Genomic DNA, 20,133 nt, shown 5'->3' on the forward strand with positions numbered 1-20,133 from the left:
GGTTGCAAGGGATATTAGTTGAGTGAGTGAGTTGGTGGGGGAAGAAATTGAAAGATGAAATGTAATGTAGGAAAATGTGAGCTTGTTGACTATGGCAGGAAGGGTAGAAAAGCAGAATCTTATTTAAACAGAGAGACTAGCTCAAAGGCATCTTGGTGTTCTTGCACATGAATCATAAATAGTTAGCTCCTAGGCACAGCAAATAATTACAAAGGCAAACAGAATGTTTGCTGCTTTTGGAAGAGAAATGAAGTAGGCAAATAGGGAAATCTTGCTCCAACTATGTTAGACTTTAGTGAGACCACACCTGGCTCCTGAAGCACTGTGTAGCTCTGTTGGCTGAATGTTTGTGCAACAAGATGTTGCCAACAGCATGGGTTCAGTTCCTGTACTGGCTAAGGTCAGCACAAAGACCTGCCTTCTCCAGCTCACCACTCACCAATGGGGTGGTGAGCAGAGCCTAAGGATCACCAGTCATCTCTCTCTAACACAAGACCAGGCCAAGGCCCTCTGGGGCTTTCATTTGCAGTACTCAGTGCAGTTTTGGTCTCCTAACTGGAGGATTTCCTTTTGGAGGCAGTTTGGAGCAGGTTCACTGTGCTGATTCAAGGGTGAAGAGGTTGGCTTCAAGAAAAGATTGAGCGCATTGGGCCTATACTTCTTGGAGTCATAGAGATGTACCGCACAGAAACAGACCCTTCAGTCCAACTTGTCCATGCCGACCAGATATCCTAACCCAATCTAGTCCCATTGCCGGCACTTGGTCCATATCCCTCTAAACCCTTCCTATTCATATACCCATACAGAGATGATCTTATTAAAATGTAAGATTCTAAGGGGGCTTGGTAAGATAGATGGCAAGAAAATGTTTCCACACTCGCACAATTCTAGAACCACTGACATGGTATAAAAATAAGATGCTGCCATTTAAGGTGGAGATTCCTTCTCCCAGGGTTGGGGGGTGTCATTCATCTTTGGAATTCTCTTTGCCAACAAGTAATAGAGGCAATAAGACTTAGGCCATTTGGTTCATAAAATCTGCTTCACTATTCAATAAGTTCATGGCTAATATAATAATCTTCGATTCTACTTTCTTGTCTTTTGCCCACACCACTTCATCTCTGTCCTAAATGGACAACCTCTTTCTCTGAGATTATGCCATTTGGACTCTTGTCCTAGGCCCTCCCATAATGGGAAGCAGCCTCTTCAAATCTACCTTGTCAAGTTTCACCTAGGTTGCCTCTCATTCTTCTAAACTCCAATGAATACCAGCCCAACCTACTCAACCTGTCCACTTAAGAAAATCCCTCACCTCCTGGGATCAATCTGATAAACTTTCAATGTACTAACATCAATGCCAATGTATGTATCTTAAGATAAGGAGACCAAAACTGTTCATGGTATTCTAGGTGTGGTCTATCTGGTGCTTTGTAGAGTTTTAGCAAGACTTCCCAATTTTTTAACTGCAAAACCATTGAAACAAAGGCCTCTATTCCATTTGCGTGTCATATTCCCTGCTGCACTTAGGTGCAAACTTACTATAATTCTTGCATGATGATCCCCAGATCATGCAGTGCTGGAACTTTCTGCTATTGAGTCTGGTCATTGAATGTTTTCACAACTGAGTTATGCAGATTTTTGATTAGTAAGGTTGTCATGGTCATGGGAGAAGCAAGAAAGTGAACTTGAGGCTGTGGGTTATTATCTTGTTGAATTGCTGAATAGGTTCAAGGACCAAAATGACTTACTCCAGCTTTTAGTGATGTTATTCTGTTGCAACTTTTAGTGAATGGTGCAAAAGCTTGGACATTTTTAGAAGCAGGCCACTTACTGAAGTCTAGTAAAGAATACATTTTCTGTAAACATGGAATTTATTTTGGCATGCAGGTTCGATTTTTCAAGTCTTGCACCTGCCAAACTCTAAAATTCACTTTTAGAATTCTATAGGTACCAAACGTTCTTTTAAAAATCAAAACCAGAGGGTCATTGCCCTGAAACGTGGAATTTGCAATTGATCACTCGTCTTTTATTTGACATCAGGAGCCATAATCCACTGCAGTAGGCTGTTTATTCCACTACTCAGAAATACCTGACCAATAGCCAAGTTAGCAACTAAACGTCGGTTATTTTTCTAACACTCGATTACCTGCACCTAACCTTATGTTTTGCCAGTGACAGTTTGCATGGTACACTCTTGTGTGCAAATCTCTGCACCCTATTTGAATCTGACTTGCTAGTGTGACCTCTGAAATACAACCGAACAGACCAGGAACGTAATGATCAAAAACAGCAATAAAGGTTCATTAAGGAATGAAGTCCAAAGGACATTTGAAAATAACCAAGCCATAGAGAGATCTCGAGAAGTAGCAACCAATTGAAGAAATGATGTAAGCAGTATTTTGCTCACCAGTACCGTGGTATTTTTCTTTACAGACATGGTATCCAGTAAATTGCAGAATAGCAATGTGTTTACCATTGCAAAGAGGAATGTGGAAGGCCAGGACATGTTGTACCAATCCTTGAAGCTAACCAATGGGATCTGGATGTTGGCAGAGTTACGCATTCAACCTGGAAACCCTAACTATACGGTAAGATCATGCACCAAAAGTCAAGAGTTTTCGATGAAATAATAATGTACTGGCATTAGAGCTCCGATATCTGAGTGAAACCTAGCGTACTTTAACTGGCGTTGAGGACTCCACCACGTATCTTCATTATCCCTGGGGAAGGCAGTTGAACTCAGGGCATGGTTAAGAACATGGGACTGGGATATCATAGCAATTACAGAAACATGGCTCAGGGATGGGCAGGACTGGCAGCTTAATGTTCCAGGATACAAATGCTACAGGAAGGACAGAAAGGGAGGCAAGAGAGGAGGAGAAGTGGCGTTTTTGATAAGGGATAGCATTACAGCTGTGCTGAGGGAGGTTATTCCTGTATATAAATCTAGGGAAGTTATTTGGGTGGAACTGAGAAATAAGAAAGGGATGATCACCTTATTGGGATGGTATTATAGACCCCCCAATAGTCAGAGGGAAATTGTGAAACAAACTTGTAAGGAGATCTCAGCTATCTGTAAGAATAATAGGGGAGTTATGGTAGGGGATTTTAACTTTCCAAACATCGACTGAGATTGCCATAGTGTTAAAGGTTTAGATGGAGAGAAATTTGTTAAGTGTATACAAGAAAATTTTCTGATTCAGTATATGGATGTACCGACTAGAGAAGGTGCAAAACTTGACCTACTCTTGGGAAATAAGGCAGGGCACGTGACTGAGGTGTCAGTGGGGGAGCAATTTGGGGCCAGCGACCATAATTCTATTAGATTTTAAATAGTGATGGAAAAGGATAGACCAGATCTAAAAGTTGAAGTTCAGAGAAGGTATATTCTTGTTAGGGTGAAAGGAAAGGCTGGTAGGTATAGGGAATGCTGGATGACTCAAGAAATTAAGGGTTTGGTTAAGAAAAAGAAGGAAGCATATGTCAGGTATAGACAGGATAGATCAAGTGAATCCTTAGAAGAGTATAAAGGCAGTAGGAGTATACTTAAGAAGGAAATCAGGAGGGCAAAAAGGGGACATGAGATAGCTTTGGCAAATAGAATTAAGGAGAATCCAAGGGGTTTTTACAAATACATTAAGGACAAAAGGGAAAATAGGGAGAGAATAGGGCCCCTCAAAGATCAGCAAGGTTGTCTTTGTGGAGCTGCAGAAAATGGGGGGATACTAAATGAGTATTTTGCATCAATATTTACTGTGGAAAAGGATATCGAAGATCTAGAAAGTAGCAAAATAGATGGTGACACCTTGCAACATCTCATATTAGAGAGGAGAAAGTGCTGGATGTCTTGAAACGCATAAAGGTGGATAAATCCCCAGGACCTCATCAGGTGTACCCTAGAGCTCTGTGGGAAGCTAGAGAAGTGATTGCTGGGTCTATTGCTGAGATATTTGTTCCGGCAGGTGAGGTGCCGGAAAACTGGAGGTTGGTTAATGTGGTGCCACTCTTTAAGAAGGGTGGTAAGGACAAGCCAGGGAACTATAGACCAGTTGAGCCTGAGGTCGGTGGTGGGCAAGTTGTTGGAGGGAATCCTGAGGGACACGATGTACATGTATTTGGAAAGGCAAGGACTAATTTGGGATAGTCAACATGGCTTTATGCATGGGAAATCATGTCTCACAAAGTTGATTTGAGCTTTTTGAAGAAGTAACAGAGAAGATTGATGAAGGCAGAGCAGTAGATGTGATCTATATGGACTTCAGTAAGGTGTTCGACAAGGTTCCCCATGAGAGACTGGTGAGCAAGGTTAGATCTCACCGAATAAAGGGAGAACTAGCCATTTGGATACAGAACTGGCTCAAAGGTAGAATACAGGGTGGTGGTGGAGGGCTGTTTTTCAGACTGGAGGCCTGTGACCAGTGGAGTGCCACAAGGATCGGTGCTGGATCTCTACTTTTTGACATTTGCATAAATGATTTGGATGCGGGCATAAGAGGTACAGTTTGCAGATGACATCAAAATTGGAGGTGTAGTGGACAGCGAAGAGGGTTACCTCAGATTACAACAGGATCTTGATCAGATGGGCCAGTGGGCTGAAAAATGACAGATGGAGTTTAATTCAGATAAATGCGAGGTGCTGCCTTTTGGGAAAGCAAATCTTAGCAGGACTTATACACTTAATGGTAAGATCCTAGAGAGTGTTGCTGAACAAAGAGACCTTGGAGTGCAGGTTCATAGCTCCTTGAACGTGGAGTTGCGGGTAGATAGGATAGTGAAGAAGGCGTTTGGTATGCTTTCTTTTATTGATCAGAGTATTAAGTACAGGAGTTGTGACGTCATGTTGCGGCTGTACAGGACATTGGTTTGGCCACTGTTGAAATATTGTATGCAATTCTGGTCGTCGTCCTATCGGAAAGATGTGAAACTTGAAAGGGTTCAGAAAAGATTTACAAGGATGTTGCCAGGGTTGGAGGATCTGAGCTATAGGGAGAAGCGGAACAGACTGGGGCTGTTTTCCCTGGAGCATCTGAGGCTGAGGGGTGACCTTATAGAGGTTTACAAAATTATGAGGGGCATGGATAGGATAAATAGACAAAGTCTTTTCCCTGGGGTCAGGGAGTCCAGAACTAGAGGTTTAGGATGAGAGGGGAAAGATATAAAAGAGACCTAAGGGGCAACTTTTTCGCGCAGTGGGTAGTACGCATATGGAAAGAGCTGCCAGAGGATGTGGTGGAGGCTGGTATAATTGCAACATTTAGAAGGCATTTGGATGGGTATATGAATAGGAAGGGTTTGGAGGGATATGGGCCGGGTGCTGGTAGGTGGGACTAGATTGGGTTGGGATATCTGGTTGGCATGGACACGTTGGACTGAAGGGTCTGTTTCTGTGCTGTACGTTTCTATGACTCTCACTGAACTGAGCATAAGGGAAGCTGGAAGGAAAATCAAGTTATGGTGGATTGCAGCATGTTAGGGTGACAGTGGTTATGCTTGTTGAATAATGTGCAGAGTTCAGGGGAGGTGTAGCTTATTCATTTCTCTTTGCCTGATTGTCTGTCTCAATGGTGAAAGAAGTTGACTGATAATAGATTATCTTGTGTTGTAATGGTGTCCTGAAACACAAGCTTCAAGGCTGTTGAGAACATGAGCCCAGCCATTGTTACAGGAATAATGAGAACGGCTGTATTAATTTATTTGCATTGCAAAATACTGACAAAGCATTGACTAGGTATCTCGGTTTGTTCATTATTTTCTAATTACTGCATTCGCTTAACTGTTATTGCAGTGTACTTTGGAGATTAGCTGTGAAGTGCTGTTGGCTTTCAATTTTGTAGAATTATAGAATGGAAACAGGCCATTCGGCCAAATTGGTCCAAACCAACCCCCCAAAGAGCATCCCACCCATACCCATCCCCCTACCCTATTCCCGTAACCCTGCATTTTCCATGGCTGACCCACCTAGCCTGCATATCACTGAACACTATTGGCAATTTAACATGGCCAATTCACCTAACCTTCTCATCTTTGGACTCTGGGAGGAAACCAACGCACCCGGTGGAAACCCACACAGTCACAGGGAGAATGTGCACACTCCGCACAGTCTCCAAGGGTGAAATTGAACCCGGGTTCCTGGGGGTGCTGTGAGGGGGCAACTAATCACTATGCCACCCTTTTAATTTTTTTTCCTCTCTCTCTCTCTCTCTCTCTCTCTCTCTCTCTCTCTCTCTCTCTCTCTCTCTCTCTCTCTCTCTCTCTCTCTCTCTCTCTCTCTCTCTGTCTCTCTCTCTCTCTCTCTGTCTCCCTCTCCATCTTCCCCCTCACACTCCCTGTCTCCCTCTCCCTCTGTGTCTGTGGCCCTGACCCCACTACCAGGTGCTTTGATGTGTGTGCCTTCCTGAGTCCCGGTTTCAAGCAGAGCCCCGCAAATCTCTATCCCTGTCTCTGTCTCTCTCTCTCTCTCTCTCTCTCTCTCTCTCTCTCTCACTGCTGCTAGAGTGAGAAGACAGCACATTAGATTGAAACTGTTTTGCTATATTTGCATTTGCCAAGGGTATGTTTAAGCGATGCTGCTATACTGGAACAGCTGATGAGTATTGGTTAAATAAAATATTATTCTGTTAAGTATTCGGATTCCCTTTTTTTTGTTTGTAATGTAACTGTGGTATAAGAATGGAGCGTGTTTGCTTAAAACCGAACAGTTTAACCAATCAAATCACATCTAGAAGGCAGCACTTTAAATCAGATGAAAGTTAGGATCTAAGCTATCTCTTTGTGTTGTGAGGGAGTTTGGTTTGGTCTGGTCTGGTCCATAACAAACATAATTAAATCAGATTGCCTGATCACTGTCACATTGCTGTTCTTAGAACCTTACTGTGTGTAAATTGATTGTCTTGTTTCCCTGCATTACAACAGTGATGAGTGAAAGTATTAGATTGTTGAAGTAATTTGGGCTATTCTGTGGTTGTGAAAGGAGCAATTAATATGCAATTCTTCTTCCATTTCTCACAGTAGCTATCCTGTGGATCCATGTGTAATGACCAGTAATTGTCAAATTAAGGCTTGCCAAATTATCAACTTGGCACTGCGGCCGCAAAATATCAGCACAATCTGGAAGTTGTACCGGCTGATCTGACGAGGGCACTTATGGATCTTTATTTTAGTACTGGCAGATTCAGTGATTCTTAATTCCAGTCAACTCCCATTAGGTTCCCATGGAACATATTTGATTAGAGCTATTAATTCTGTTTCTATCTGCAAATGCTGCCTGGCCTGTTGAGTTTCCCAGCTTTTTTTGTTTTTGTATTAAGTATAATGTTTATCCTGAGCAGGGGAACTTTACAGATATTTCAGAGTGCACTATGTATTACTTAAACCTCAGCAATTTAACCAGGTTCCTCATTCAGGGAAGGATCAAAATGGTAACAATGTGGCCGAATATGAGAGCGTTTATCTGGGAAGTCTAGATCAAAATGTACTGATTTCCATATCACTAAGTGGGAACATTGTCAAAAGTCACTGTTTCAAAGAGAAAAGTTACACATGCCAAGTTCTATAGTTTGACATCTCAGCACTCAAGCCTTTTTGCAAAGTGCCAAGTTTCAGTCGTTTCACAGCGCAGTGCCTTTTCTTTATCCGTGCATACAGGCTTGACTCATCTGACTACCTTGTCAAACTAACACACACTCCATAAAGTTCAGATCTTGAATGAATTATGCAAATTCCAGATCGCAGTGTGCAAAGCCTGTCAGAAAAGTTTTCTGCCTCTGGATGGCTTCTAATGCAGAAAGATCTGATCTCCTCCCCCACCCACAGCAAATATTGACATAGATTTTGCCCAACATTAACAGCACTGCATGACTTTCCCGTCACCTGCAAAAGATATTATTTGGCTACTTGTTTGTATTCAGTTTTGGGTAGCAATATCAGGAAAGGTGTATTGGTCTGAGAGGAGTTGCAGTGTTATTTGCCAGATTTATACCAGGGCTTTAAAGCATTAAATTGAGGGAAGATTGTAGAAAGCTAGCTTTTATTCCTTGAGTTTAGAATGTTGAGGGGTGATCTCATCACGGAAGCACAATCTTAACATTAGAACCAGGCCATTTGGAAGTGAAATCAAGAATCATTGCTGATTGTCATAATCAACGAGGAGACAGTGAGGGCTGGAGATCAGAGTCGAAGAGTGTGGTGCTGGAAAAGCACAGCAGGTCAGGCAGCATCTGAGGAGCAGGAGAGTCAACGTTTCGAGCATAAGCTCTTCATCAGGAATGATTGGGTGGCCCAAGGGGGCTGAGAGTTAAATGGGAGGGAGGTTTGGCTGGGGCTGGGAGGGAAGGTATCTGGGAATGAGAGAGATGGACGAGGGTGGGTGTGAAGGTGATAGGTCGGAGAGGAAGATAGAGCGGTTAGGTGGGAAGGAAGATGGACAGGTAGGACAGATCAAGAAGGCAGTGCCAAGTTGTAAGGTATGCAATGTATGTTGGAAATCTGGAACTTGCTTCCAGTGGACCCTTGTCAATTGAATTTTTGAAGACTGAGAATGATAGATTCTTGTTTGGTAAGCGTATCGAGGAATTTGGAGTAAAATGGTGGTTAAGTGCTATATTTTATAAGATTGTCATGTTTGGGACTATGTTTTAATGTATGATAAAATGGAGGATTGATGGGACAGGATAAAGCTATTTATTTGCTTGTCAGATAACATTAATGTAAGATCAAAAAAAACTGGTAAAACTTCAGAAGGCTAGGCCTGCACTTGGAAAAAGAAACAAAGATCCGATTTGATTTCAGATCAAAAGCTTTCCGTTTGAGCCTAATGGAAGATGACTGGAATTAATAATAATTGAATTTTCCAATACCACAGTAAAGATCCATAAATACCCTCAATACAACAGCAGATTTCCTTCCCTAAAGTGATTAGTTTTTAATGATAATTGATTATTGTTTCTTGGTCATCATTGTGGGCACCAGCTTTCAATTCCAGATTGAATAAGACAATTGCCACGGTAGGATTTGTTTTATTACTCCACTGACAGTATCACTATACCACTACCACCTCAGCTAATTTTGGTGACAAAATCCTTAAAGTTGTAAACTTTCACAGCTGGAATTAAAGCTCTTTTACTTCAAAGATATAGCCAATGATTTTCATCCAACAGCAGCTCCAGTCCTCCCAAGTTCCACAAACCTGGCCTTCACTAAAATTGCTGTCTTCTCCAGAACCTCTACAGCATTATTCTGTCTCAATGGCATGTTCTCAGAATCCTCTAATAATCTTGTGCACTGTGTAGTTGAGTTTGATCAGACGATTCCGTTAAGTAACCGAAGCAGTAACGTTATTTCTGCCAGCTCTTGGATTCGGTCTTTGTTTTTTTCACCTTACCACTCATCAGAGTGATCTGAACTCAGATGGTTCTCTGTCTATTATCTGGTTTCAACTGGTTGCAGTTTCCTCAGAAACCTCAAGTTTCAGGCTGTCTCTCAATTGGGGTCTGATTCAGAAAGTGCAAGCTTTGAAACCAGGGTCAGTGCACTCATTAGATAATTCAACAATTAATCTGGTCAGACAGTACCCCTGTTCCTCTTCCTCCTGTCCTGCAAATTGCAAGTTCCATCATGTGATGTAATTGTAAAAATGCAACAAGTGAAAATTTACCTCCGTGACTTCAGTGGCTCAACAACGTGGGGTACAGTCCCATTATTTGGAGAGATTCTTTTCCCTGGAAAATGGAGAAAATTATTGAATCTGGAACTTTGCAAGTGAGAAGTGGAAATATGCCATTGAAAAGCAGCAACTGTGTAAACACATTTATCCCAGCTTTGATTACTTTCTGAAGGATGACTTATTATAATGCAGTAACACAGATGGGATCACATTTGTGACATTTCACAAAGTTTTATTTCACAGGTTCAAATAGAGCTCATAGTGTGCATTTGATTTCCAAACTGTTCTCAGTTCAACCTGTTCTTCTGGCACAGGTGGGGTTTGAACCCAGGTCTCTTGGTCAGAGGTAGGGACACTACCACTGCATCACAAGTGGCTTGCACGATTATATAATCCATTTGGAAATCATGTCCAATTAAGTCTTCATTGCTTTTCATTGGGACCTTAACTACTTCGCGACTCATGTACGAACTGTTCAATCTTCTGGGACTGCAAAGACTGTTCTTTCTTCGAACATGGAAGAGCGAGGGGGATCTCATAGAAACATATAAAATCCTGGTGGGACTGGACACGCAAGATGTGGGAAGAATGTTCCTGATGGGGAAGTCCAGAACTAGGGGGTCACTGTCTAAGAATAAGGGGTAAGCCATCCAAGACTAAGATGGGGATGAATTTCTTCATTCAGACAGTTGTGAACCTGTGGAATTCTCTCCCAAAGAAAGCTGTTTGCGCCAATCCGTTAGATCTATTCAAGAGGGAGCAGACACTGCCCTTGCGGCTAAAGGGATCAACGCGTATGGAGAGAAAATGGGAGTGGGATACTGAGATTGTATGATCAGCCGTGACCATATTGAATGTTGGTACAGGCTCAAAGGGCTGAATGACCTTCTCCTGCATCAGTTTTCAACGCTTCTGAGTTTGCTTGGAAAACTGCAGTGTTAGCTTTTTGTCCAAGCTCTGAGTAATTAATTGTGAGCCGTGTTGCAGACCAATCCTGTATAATCAAATAGGTCTCTCTTTTCAACCAAATATTGGTTCCCTAACTCTTTGTTTAAGATTTGTTTTATCTGCTGGTACCTGGTTCAAAGTTTGACCATGAATTCCATGAAAATTGTCTAAATAATGTGGACAGCTCAAGAAGCAAATTTAAAACTCTTGCATACCTTGATTTCTTTTGGGACTTTGTTGATGCAGTGGTAGTGCCTCTACCTCTGGGCTAGAAGATCCGCGTTCAAGTTCTATCTGCTCCAAAAGTATGCATTAACATCCCTGAGCAGGTGTATTAGAAAATATCTATCTTGATTTCAGAAGTTATTTGATGGACAAAACATAAGTAGTGAAGGTGATCTTTGGTTGTATTTTGCACAGTTATTTTCTTACAGAGTGGAGGCTTGGAAAATAAATCTGTTTTTTTCAGGTTGTTGTTCAGTCTGCCGCACTCTGAATCATCTTCCAATTTATGGTATTTGCGATGTCACTTTAACTGATGTTCACACTGTAATCATTGCTGCTGTTTTGACTGTTGTACCCATGCTCAGATTTGACATCTGGCCCCACAGCGTTTCCCACTCGTTCCACTCAAAATTTATTTCTCACAATGCTGGGTCAGTTGAAATATCCAGTTTTAAGAACCAGAGAAAAATCTCGCAATATTTAAATAAATGCATTTGCAATTCTAATGAGTAGAGTTTGTGGAAAATACATTATGCATGAAACTGCAGAAGTTAACCAAAAGTACATTTTCCTGGAAATCGTTATAATGAGTGTTGTTCAATGATAGTAAGATTTGAGATGCCTTGCAGGGGGAATGTGATTGATGGATTTGGGAAACATGGAGGGAAACTACAGGAACTAGTGTTGGTTGCAGTATTAATTGAATAGACTGCCTCATCTGTCTTAGCTACCTGATGATTAGAAGGGAGCGCCGTGTTAGAGTTCTCCTGCATGGAGTTTAAAATAAGGACTAAAGATTTGCCACTGATATCATTTCTGTGCATCTCCTGGAATTATAACTGGGAGAGAGCCACAGAAGAAACTTCAGGCTTTTATCTCTATGGGAAACGACTTGCTATGCTTGGAAATCAAGTGAGGGGAAAAGAATAAATCTTTTCAGATTTATCATTAGGGTCTTCAATCAGTAAATGGGAACATGCCCCTATCTATCTATACCTTCTCTCCAAAGAATACTGGTGGTTCATTTGACAAAAATGTTTAATTTACTGAATGCATTGTAGAGTGAATTGTATTGGCTTTGTGCCCCAGTATATCAAAGGATGCTTTGGAAATTGATCCAAACTTAAATCCAAAACAGTGTAAAGTGTCCATTTTAGGCTTCTGTTCAAAGGCTCAAATATGGTTTTTGAAACTTCATATTGACCCGTATTAACATTAAAACCAAATATTCTTTAGTGTGTGGAATCCATTTTCAGCAGCTGCCTAGCAGTGTGCATGATTCCACAATGAATGCAGCTGGACATAAGTACTTGGTGTCCTCTTGTACTTCCTTCATTCTAAAGCACATTTTGTTTCTCTGTAATTGTCAATATTAGGGTAAAATACTGAACAGCTGACCAATTTGTGCTTAATAGTCAATGTGCTTTTGATTTTTTTTTAAAAAGAAAGGGATTGAGAGAATGCAACGGGTCAAAGAGCCAGTCTTCAACCTATGTTTAGTCTAATCCAGTTGACGTATTTTTCCATCAATTCGTTGATGAGGTCCAATTCCTTCCACACCTGGGACCGTTTCATTAAATGATCCCTAATCTGTCACTAATCGATAATAGTGCTCCAAAGAACTGCAGAGTGGGAAATGTGGAAAGAAATGTCAGGTTGATGCATTGGGAAGCACTCTTCTGAAGTGCACGAAGAAGGTTGAAAAGAAGGAGCTTTACAGTTCATCAGGTTGTATTGATTTTGACAGTAGTGTGTTGAAGTGGGAAGAATTGAGTTTCTTCTGCACTAATATCCTTCAGCTGGCAGAACACACCTTCATTTATGAAAAGTTGCTCTCTCTTTTAGGTGATTTGAATGGTTTCCCGTGTGGTCCTCACGATAGCCAGGGAATACAAAGCAGGAAGTTCCCATGTCCTGTCCATAATATATGCTGAGCTAACAAATATTTCATGGTCAGGATACTGTATAATATGTTGCATAATCTGAGCATTTTGTGACATTGCCATCTTTGTTGGAGATGTGTAATTGAAGGTAATTCAATAGTGAAATGAAAACAAAGTGCCAAAGAAACTCAGCAGGTCTGGCAACATCTATGGAGGGAGAGAAATAGAGTATTGAGTCCAGTGTAATTCACTCTGACGAATCTGGTAATTCTCCAGGTTGCAGAAGTGCGCTAAGTTGAGGTCATGGCAAATCTGAAGCTAATTCAGAGATCTGGCAACCCAAGACGGTTCACATAGAGTCCATCGAGTCATAGAGATGTACAGCACAGAAACACTCCCTTCACTCCAACTCGTCCATGCCAACCAGATATTCCAGCCCAATCTAGTCCCACCTGCTAGCACTTGGCCCATATCCATCCAAACCCTTCCTATTCATATACCCATCCAGTTGCCTTTTAAATGTTGCAATTGTACCACTCTCCACCACTTCCTCTGGCAGCTCATTCCATACACGTACCACTCTCTGAGTGAAGAAGTTTCCCCTTAGGTCTCTTTTTATATCTTTCCCCTATCACCCTAAACCTGTGCCCCCTAGTTCTGGACTCCCTGACCCCAGGGAAACGACTTTGTCTATTTATCCTATCCATGCCCCTCATAATTTTGTAAACCTTTATGAGGTCATCCCTCAGCCTCCGATGCTCCAGCCTGTTCAGCCTCTCCCTGTAGCTCAAATCCTCCAACCCTGGCAACATCCTTGTAAATCTTTACTGAACCCTTTCAAGTTTCACAACATCTTCCCGATAGGAAGGAGACCAGAACTGCACGCAATATTCTAACAGTGGCCTAACCAATGTCCTGTACAGCCGCAACATGACCTCCCAACTCCTGTACTCAATACTCTGACCAATAAAGGAACACATACCACATGATAAATGTGGAAACAGAAATGGGCGTTATCGAGCAGAAAGATGAAGAGTTCTGGTCGCTCAGAAGGCAGGAGCTAATTCCAGCACTAATTGTAGAAACAAAAGTCAGCGATATGCAGCTTGCTTTGTTGGTAGCTTGCAGACACTTATTTTAAGGCACTGAAGGATACCTAGCACCTCCAACATTGGGTTAATGCATTCAGATCAGGGGTGAAAGCTTACATTGATGATGAATTGAGATTTTAAAATTATATATGCACTGTTTTGTTCCTGGCTTGGTCTTGGAATTTTGAGTGTTAATTATGTGCTTACTTTGTTTATGTTAATAATGATTTAGGAGTAGATGGGGGGGGAGGAGGAGACCTGTGGTACAAGGTTATGTAGGGAGGCCTTCAATTTGCTTTGGGCTTCCCAGAGTCCTAGCTTTTAGTGTCAAAATGTAGCCAAAAATATCAAAATGTTATCGTCATCACAGATCATGATGTCATCTGGACAGGGACGTAAAGTTATTTCCTCCATTTGCTTTAAATATTAGCATAAAATGTTTTTAAAAAAACACAGGAGTAGATCAAGCTTGTTTTTTTTTATTAGATTGTGATTTATCTATATCTTCACTCTATTTCCCTGCAATGGTTCTATATACCATAACACCTATCCCTAACAAAATCTCCCAAGTTTAAAGATTATAATTAACCCCCAGTCTTCTTAGCTTGTGGGCGATAGGGCAGGAAGAGAGTTCCAGAAATCCATTACTTCGTATGCATCATCATTCCTGACATTGTTTTGGGTTATAGTAGGAAAATAACTTTCACCTCCAGTAAGTGCTGTGCTTGATAAGATTGATAAAGTCACATATGGCTGGATAATGAGAATCTAAATGAGTTAGTTGAGCAGAGATTCGGGGCTACTAACATGCCAATCACTAAATATCACTAAATAATGCCTTCTGTTCTGGCTTTTTGCTTTGCTATATGGGGTCACCACAATGCTGGTTAATAACCTTCCTGTCAGCAATTAGTCTTGAGTTTGGCAGCTAATGTTTACAGTCAGATGCCCTTTCTAGCAAGGGAGGCCTGACAAAAATGCAAACCAACCAGTAGGGTTTATTTCTAGAAGGATAATATTGAAGGGTAGAGAAATAATGCTAAATTATATCGAAACTTTGTTAGACCACATAGGAATACTGTGAGAAGATCTAGTCACCAAATTATATAAGGGATATTGAGGTCCTGATAATGGTGCGGAAAGGATTTATAACAGTAATACCAGAATTGCGATCTATCAGGAGAGGATGAGCAAGCTGGATCATTCTCTTGAAAAGAAAAAGCTGAAAGTAGATGCAGTAGAGCTCTTGACAATTTCAGAATGGTTTTGTCAGTGTAAATGCAAAGAGAATTTCTACTTGTGGGAAAGAGCAACTAGAGGTTATCAATGTAAGAGGGTCACTAAGAAAGTTAATTGGAAATTCAGAAGAATCTTCTTAACCCAAAGAGTGGCACACATCGCTACCATAGGGATCAGTTGAGGTGAGTTATACAGATATATTTACAGGAAAGCTGGGTAAGTATGAAGGAGAAAAGAATCTGAGGTTAATCTGATGGAGTTCAGTAAGGATGGATGAAAGTAAAGCTGGAATTGAACACAGATTAATTGGGCCAAATGGCCTGTCTCTGTCCTGTATGTTTTATGCAATCCTAAATATGCAATTGTTGAATTATCCAACTTTAAATTTAAGGTTACATGACACTTTTATTCTGAACTACCCAGAAAAAAAAAAGGCTTCACTCCATCTACCTTATTAAATCCTTTTAATCATGTTAAATTAGACCTACATTCTCAATACTCTGTGGGAAAATGTTTCACCGACGTAGATTTAAAATGATTAGATCATTAAAAGTTGATGCGAGTTTGAGACCAAGTTTATCTCCAGGCTCTCCAGAAAATTGCCCTATTTAATGGCCCAGAATTTGTTGCCAAACTAACAGTAAGTTTAATATTGCTTATTAATACGTTTATTCAGCAATTTGTGGTAAAGAAGAAGGAGCTTGTGAATTATTAATCTCAACAAGTTGCTGGATGATTTTGCCCCAGACCTACCTTAGCTTCATGAAACCTTCCCTTATTTTTAAGAACTTGTTGGTTTGCACATTAAATTCACTGAACTGTTAAGTCTCATTATTGCAACGTTGAATAGAGCATAGAGATGTATAGCATGGAAACAGACCCTTCGGTCCAACTTGTCCTTACTGACCAGAGATCCTACTCTAAACTAGTCCCATTTGCCAGTAGTTGACCCATATCCCTCTAAACCCTTCCTGTTCATATACCCATCCTGATGCCTTTTAAATGTTGTAATTATACCAGCCTCCACCACTTCCTGTGACAGCTCATTCCATACACACACCACCCTCTGTGTGAAAAGGTTGCCCCTTAGGTCTCTTTTATATCTTCCCCTCTCATCCAAAACCTAGGTCCTCTAGTTCTGGACTGCCACAACCCCAGGGAAAAGATTTTGGCTATTTATTCTATCCATGCCACTCATGATTTATAAACCTCCGATGGTCCAGGGAAAACATCCCCAGCCTTTTTCAGCCTCTCCCTATATCTCAAAGCCTCCAACCCTGGCAACAGTCTTGTACATCTTTTCTGAGCCCTTTAAAGTTTCACAACATCTTTCTGACAGGAGAGAGACCAGAATTGCATGCAGTATTCCAAAAGTCCTGTACAGCTGCAATATGGCCTCCCAACTCCTATACTCAATGCTCTGACCAATAAAGGAAAGCATACCAATTGCCACGTTCACTATCCTATCTACCTGCAACTCTACTTTCAAGCAACTATAAACCTGCACTCCAAGGTCTCTTTGTTCAGCACACTCCCCAGGACCTTACCATTAAGTGTATAACTCCTGTTTTGATTTGCTTTTCCAAAATGCAGCACCTCGCATTTATCTAAGTTAAATTCCATCTGCCACTCCTCGGCCCGTTGGCCATCTGATCAAGATCCCGTTGTTCTCCGAGGTAACTTTCTTTGCTGTCCAGTACACCTCCCAAATTTGGTGTCGTTTGTAAACTTACTAACTATACCTCCTATGTTCACATCCAAATCATTTTATATAAATGACGAACAGCAGTGGAAAGTTTAGACATCTTTTATATAAGAAATATTATTTTTGTATTCTGCCTGCCTATTGTTTTTTTCTGATCAAATAGAGTCAAAGGATCATAGAGTCCGACAGCATGGAGACAGGCCCTTCGGCCCAAACTGGTCTATGTTGGTCAAAGTGTCCATCCACACTAACTCCATTTCCTTGCACTTGGCCCATATCCTTCTAATCCTTTCCTTTCGGGGTATTTGTCCAAATGCCTGTTAAATGTTGTTAATGTACCCGCCTAAACCACTTCCGCCGGCAGCCCATTCCATATCCATACCAACCTCTCTGTAAAAGAGTTGCCCCTCAGGTTCCCTTTTATTCTTTCCCCTCTAGCCTTAAACAGATGCCCTCTAGTCCTCGATGGCCCAACCCTGGGAAAAAGACTAAGTTTGTTCACCTTATCCATGCCTCCCATGATCTTATACACTTCTGTAACGCCTCCCAAGCTCTAAAGAAAAATGTCTTAGCTTGTCCAACCTCTCCCTATAACTCTCACCCTTGAGTCCTGGCAACATCCTTGTAAATTTCTTCTGCACTCTTTCCAGTTTAATAACATCTTTCTAATAACAAGGTGACCAAAACCGAGCACAATGCTCCAAGTGCAGCCTCACCAATGTCCTGTATAGCTGCAACATAACTTCCCAACTTCTCTCCTCAATGCCCTGACTGATGAAGGCCAGTGCGCCAAAAGCCGCCTTCACTGCCCTGTCTCCCTATGACTCTACGTTCAGAGAACCGTGCACCTGAACTCAAGATCCCTCTGTTCCACTACACTTCTTAAGGCCCTACCATTCACCATGAAACTCCTACCTTGATTTGACTTTTCAAAATGAAAGACCTCACACTAATCTATATTAAACTCCATTTGCCATTTCTCTGCCTACTTCCCCAGCTGTTCAAGCTGTGCAATTTCTGACAACCTTCCTCACTGTCCACGATACCACCTATTTTAGTGTAATCTGCAAACTTACTAATCATGCCTTATGCATTCTCATCCAAATCATTGATATAGATAACAAACAGTAATGGGCCCAGTATCGACCCCTTGTCACACCTCTAGTCACAGGCCTCCAGTCTGACAAGCATCCTTCAACTATTACCCTTTGCTTCCTACCATCAAGCCAATTGTATATTCAATTTGTCAGCTCTTTCTTGATTCCATGCCAGTTAACCTTCCAGAGCAGCTTATCGTATGGAATCTTATCAAAGGCCTTACTGAAACCCATATAGACTATGTTTACCACCCTCCCCTCATCAACCTTCCTGGTCGCTTCATCAAAGAACTCTAATAAATTTGTGAGGCATGATCTTCCACGCACAAAGCCAAGCTGACTATTCCTAAGCAAACTCTGCCTTTCCAAATGCATATGTACAGTATCCCTCAGAATAATTTAACTACCACAGATGTTAGGCTTTGTGGTCTATAGCTCCCAGGTTTTTCTTTGGAGCCCTTCTTGAATAAGGGCACAACATTCGGTATCCTCCCCTCTTCTACGACCACAGCCATGGCTAACAATGATGCAAATATATCAGCCAGGGTCCCCATAATTTCTTCTCTCGCCTCTTGCAGTGTTGTTGGCTATATTTGGTCAGGACCAGGAGATTTATCCACCTTCACACATTCTAATACATCCAACACCACCTCTACTGTGATTTGGACTGTCCCCAAGATATCACCACTAACTTCCCCAGGTTTCCACGTCTCCATGTCTGTCTCCACAGCAAACACAGAGGAGAAATATTCATTGAGGCCATCGCCCATCTCCTCCGGTTCCACACATAGATGTCCATTTCGGTCCTGTGGATTCCTATTCTCTCTCTCTAATTATTCTTTTTCCTTTAATATACTTCAAGAATCTATTTGGATTTGCCCTAATCTTCTGAGCCAAAGCTATCTCATACCCCCTGTTTACCCTCCTGATTTTCTTCTTCAGTAAACTCTTGTATCCACAATATACCTCCAGGGATTCCTTTGATCTCAGCTGCCTGTACCTGAGCTACACCTCCTTTTTTCTGGTCAAAGCCTCAATATCTCTTGTCATCCAAATTCCCTATTCCTGCTAACCTTACCCTTCACCCTCACCCTTCACCCTCACAGGTACATATAGATCTTGAACTCTAGCTATCTCACTTTTAAAGGCCTCCCACTTGCCCGAGCTCCCTTTGCCTGCAAACAAACTACTCCAATCAACCCCTGTGAGCCCCTGTCTAATTCCATCAAAATTCACCTTGTCCAATTTAGAACTTGAACCTGTGGACCAGTGTTGTCCCTTTTCATAGTTATTTTAAAATTAATAGAACTATGGTCACTGATCCCAAAGTGCTCCCCCACTGTCACCTCCGTCACCTGTCTTGACCTTTAGGTCCAATTTTCCACTTCCCAAGTAGGACCCTCTGTGTACTACTTGAGGAAATTTCCTGAACACACTTAACAACTTTCACCCCATCTAATCTTTCTTTCCTTTGTTTTGTTTTCCAGAGCTGATTTGCCTCCATTTCACCCTCCTTTGTCATTTATCTGTTTCTTTCTTAATCCCGATGTCTCAGTGGTTAAATTGTTCACCATTCGTTAACCAAGGTCCCAGATGCCCCTTTGCCCTTGCTGCACTGCTATCATCTCGCACATCCTGCAACGTGCAGGACAATCGAATTCAACAGGCACAGTGGAGTTTGCCCTGTTACACTGGCTCAAAAATAAGGTAGGTCACAGCAGTAGTCACCAAACCCATCTGTGGTTTATGCAAAAGGTTACACAAACAAATGAAGAATCCCTGGAATTTATATTGGTAGTTCCCCAGACAGAATTTAGCATTTTTTCAGCCACATCCTGACTAGATTAATGTTTGAGCATAGAGTCATAGAGATGTACAACATGGAAACAGACCCTTCGATTCAACCCGTCCATGCCGACCAGATATCCCAACCCAATCTAGTCCCACCTGCCAGCGCCCAGCCCATATCCCTCCAAACTCTTCCTATTCATATACCCATCCAAATGCCTTTTAAATGTTGCAATTGTACCAGCCTCCACCACTTCCTCTGGCAGCTCATTCCATACACGTACCACCCTCTGTGTGAAAACGTTGCCCCGTAGGTCTCTTTTATATCTTTCCCAGTGCTTTAAAACAATGATAGAAGAGAACAAAAATAGGCTAACATGACACAAGGAGACAGAGCAGTTTCCTTTTAAGAAAGACACAACCATCCAGGTGAGGGAGGATGCAAATTTCGGTCAGAGAGGACAGTCCTATGGTAGCAGAGATACTGTTAGCAGCA

General features: G+C 41.6%; 1 protein-coding gene across 2 annotated transcripts in view; it reads left to right on the plus strand.

Moving 5' to 3' along the window:
• Positions 1-20,133, plus strand: part of ap2b1 (adaptor related protein complex 2 subunit beta 1) — a 310,350-nt gene that overhangs the window by 259,383 nt on the left and 30,834 nt on the right. For both annotated transcript variants that reach the window (XM_072589357.1, XM_072589358.1), the window contains one exon: positions 2,434-2,588. In XM_072589357.1, coding sequence (XP_072445458.1) covers positions 2,434-2,588 — 155 coding nt within the window. The remainder of the gene's footprint in view (positions 1-2,433; positions 2,589-20,133) is intronic.

The sequence above is a fragment of the Chiloscyllium punctatum genome, chromosome 19 (assembly GCF_047496795.1).
Source record: "Chiloscyllium punctatum isolate Juve2018m chromosome 19, sChiPun1.3, whole genome shotgun sequence".
In the NCBI taxonomy this organism is placed as follows: domain Eukaryota; kingdom Metazoa; phylum Chordata; class Chondrichthyes; order Orectolobiformes; family Hemiscylliidae; genus Chiloscyllium; species Chiloscyllium punctatum.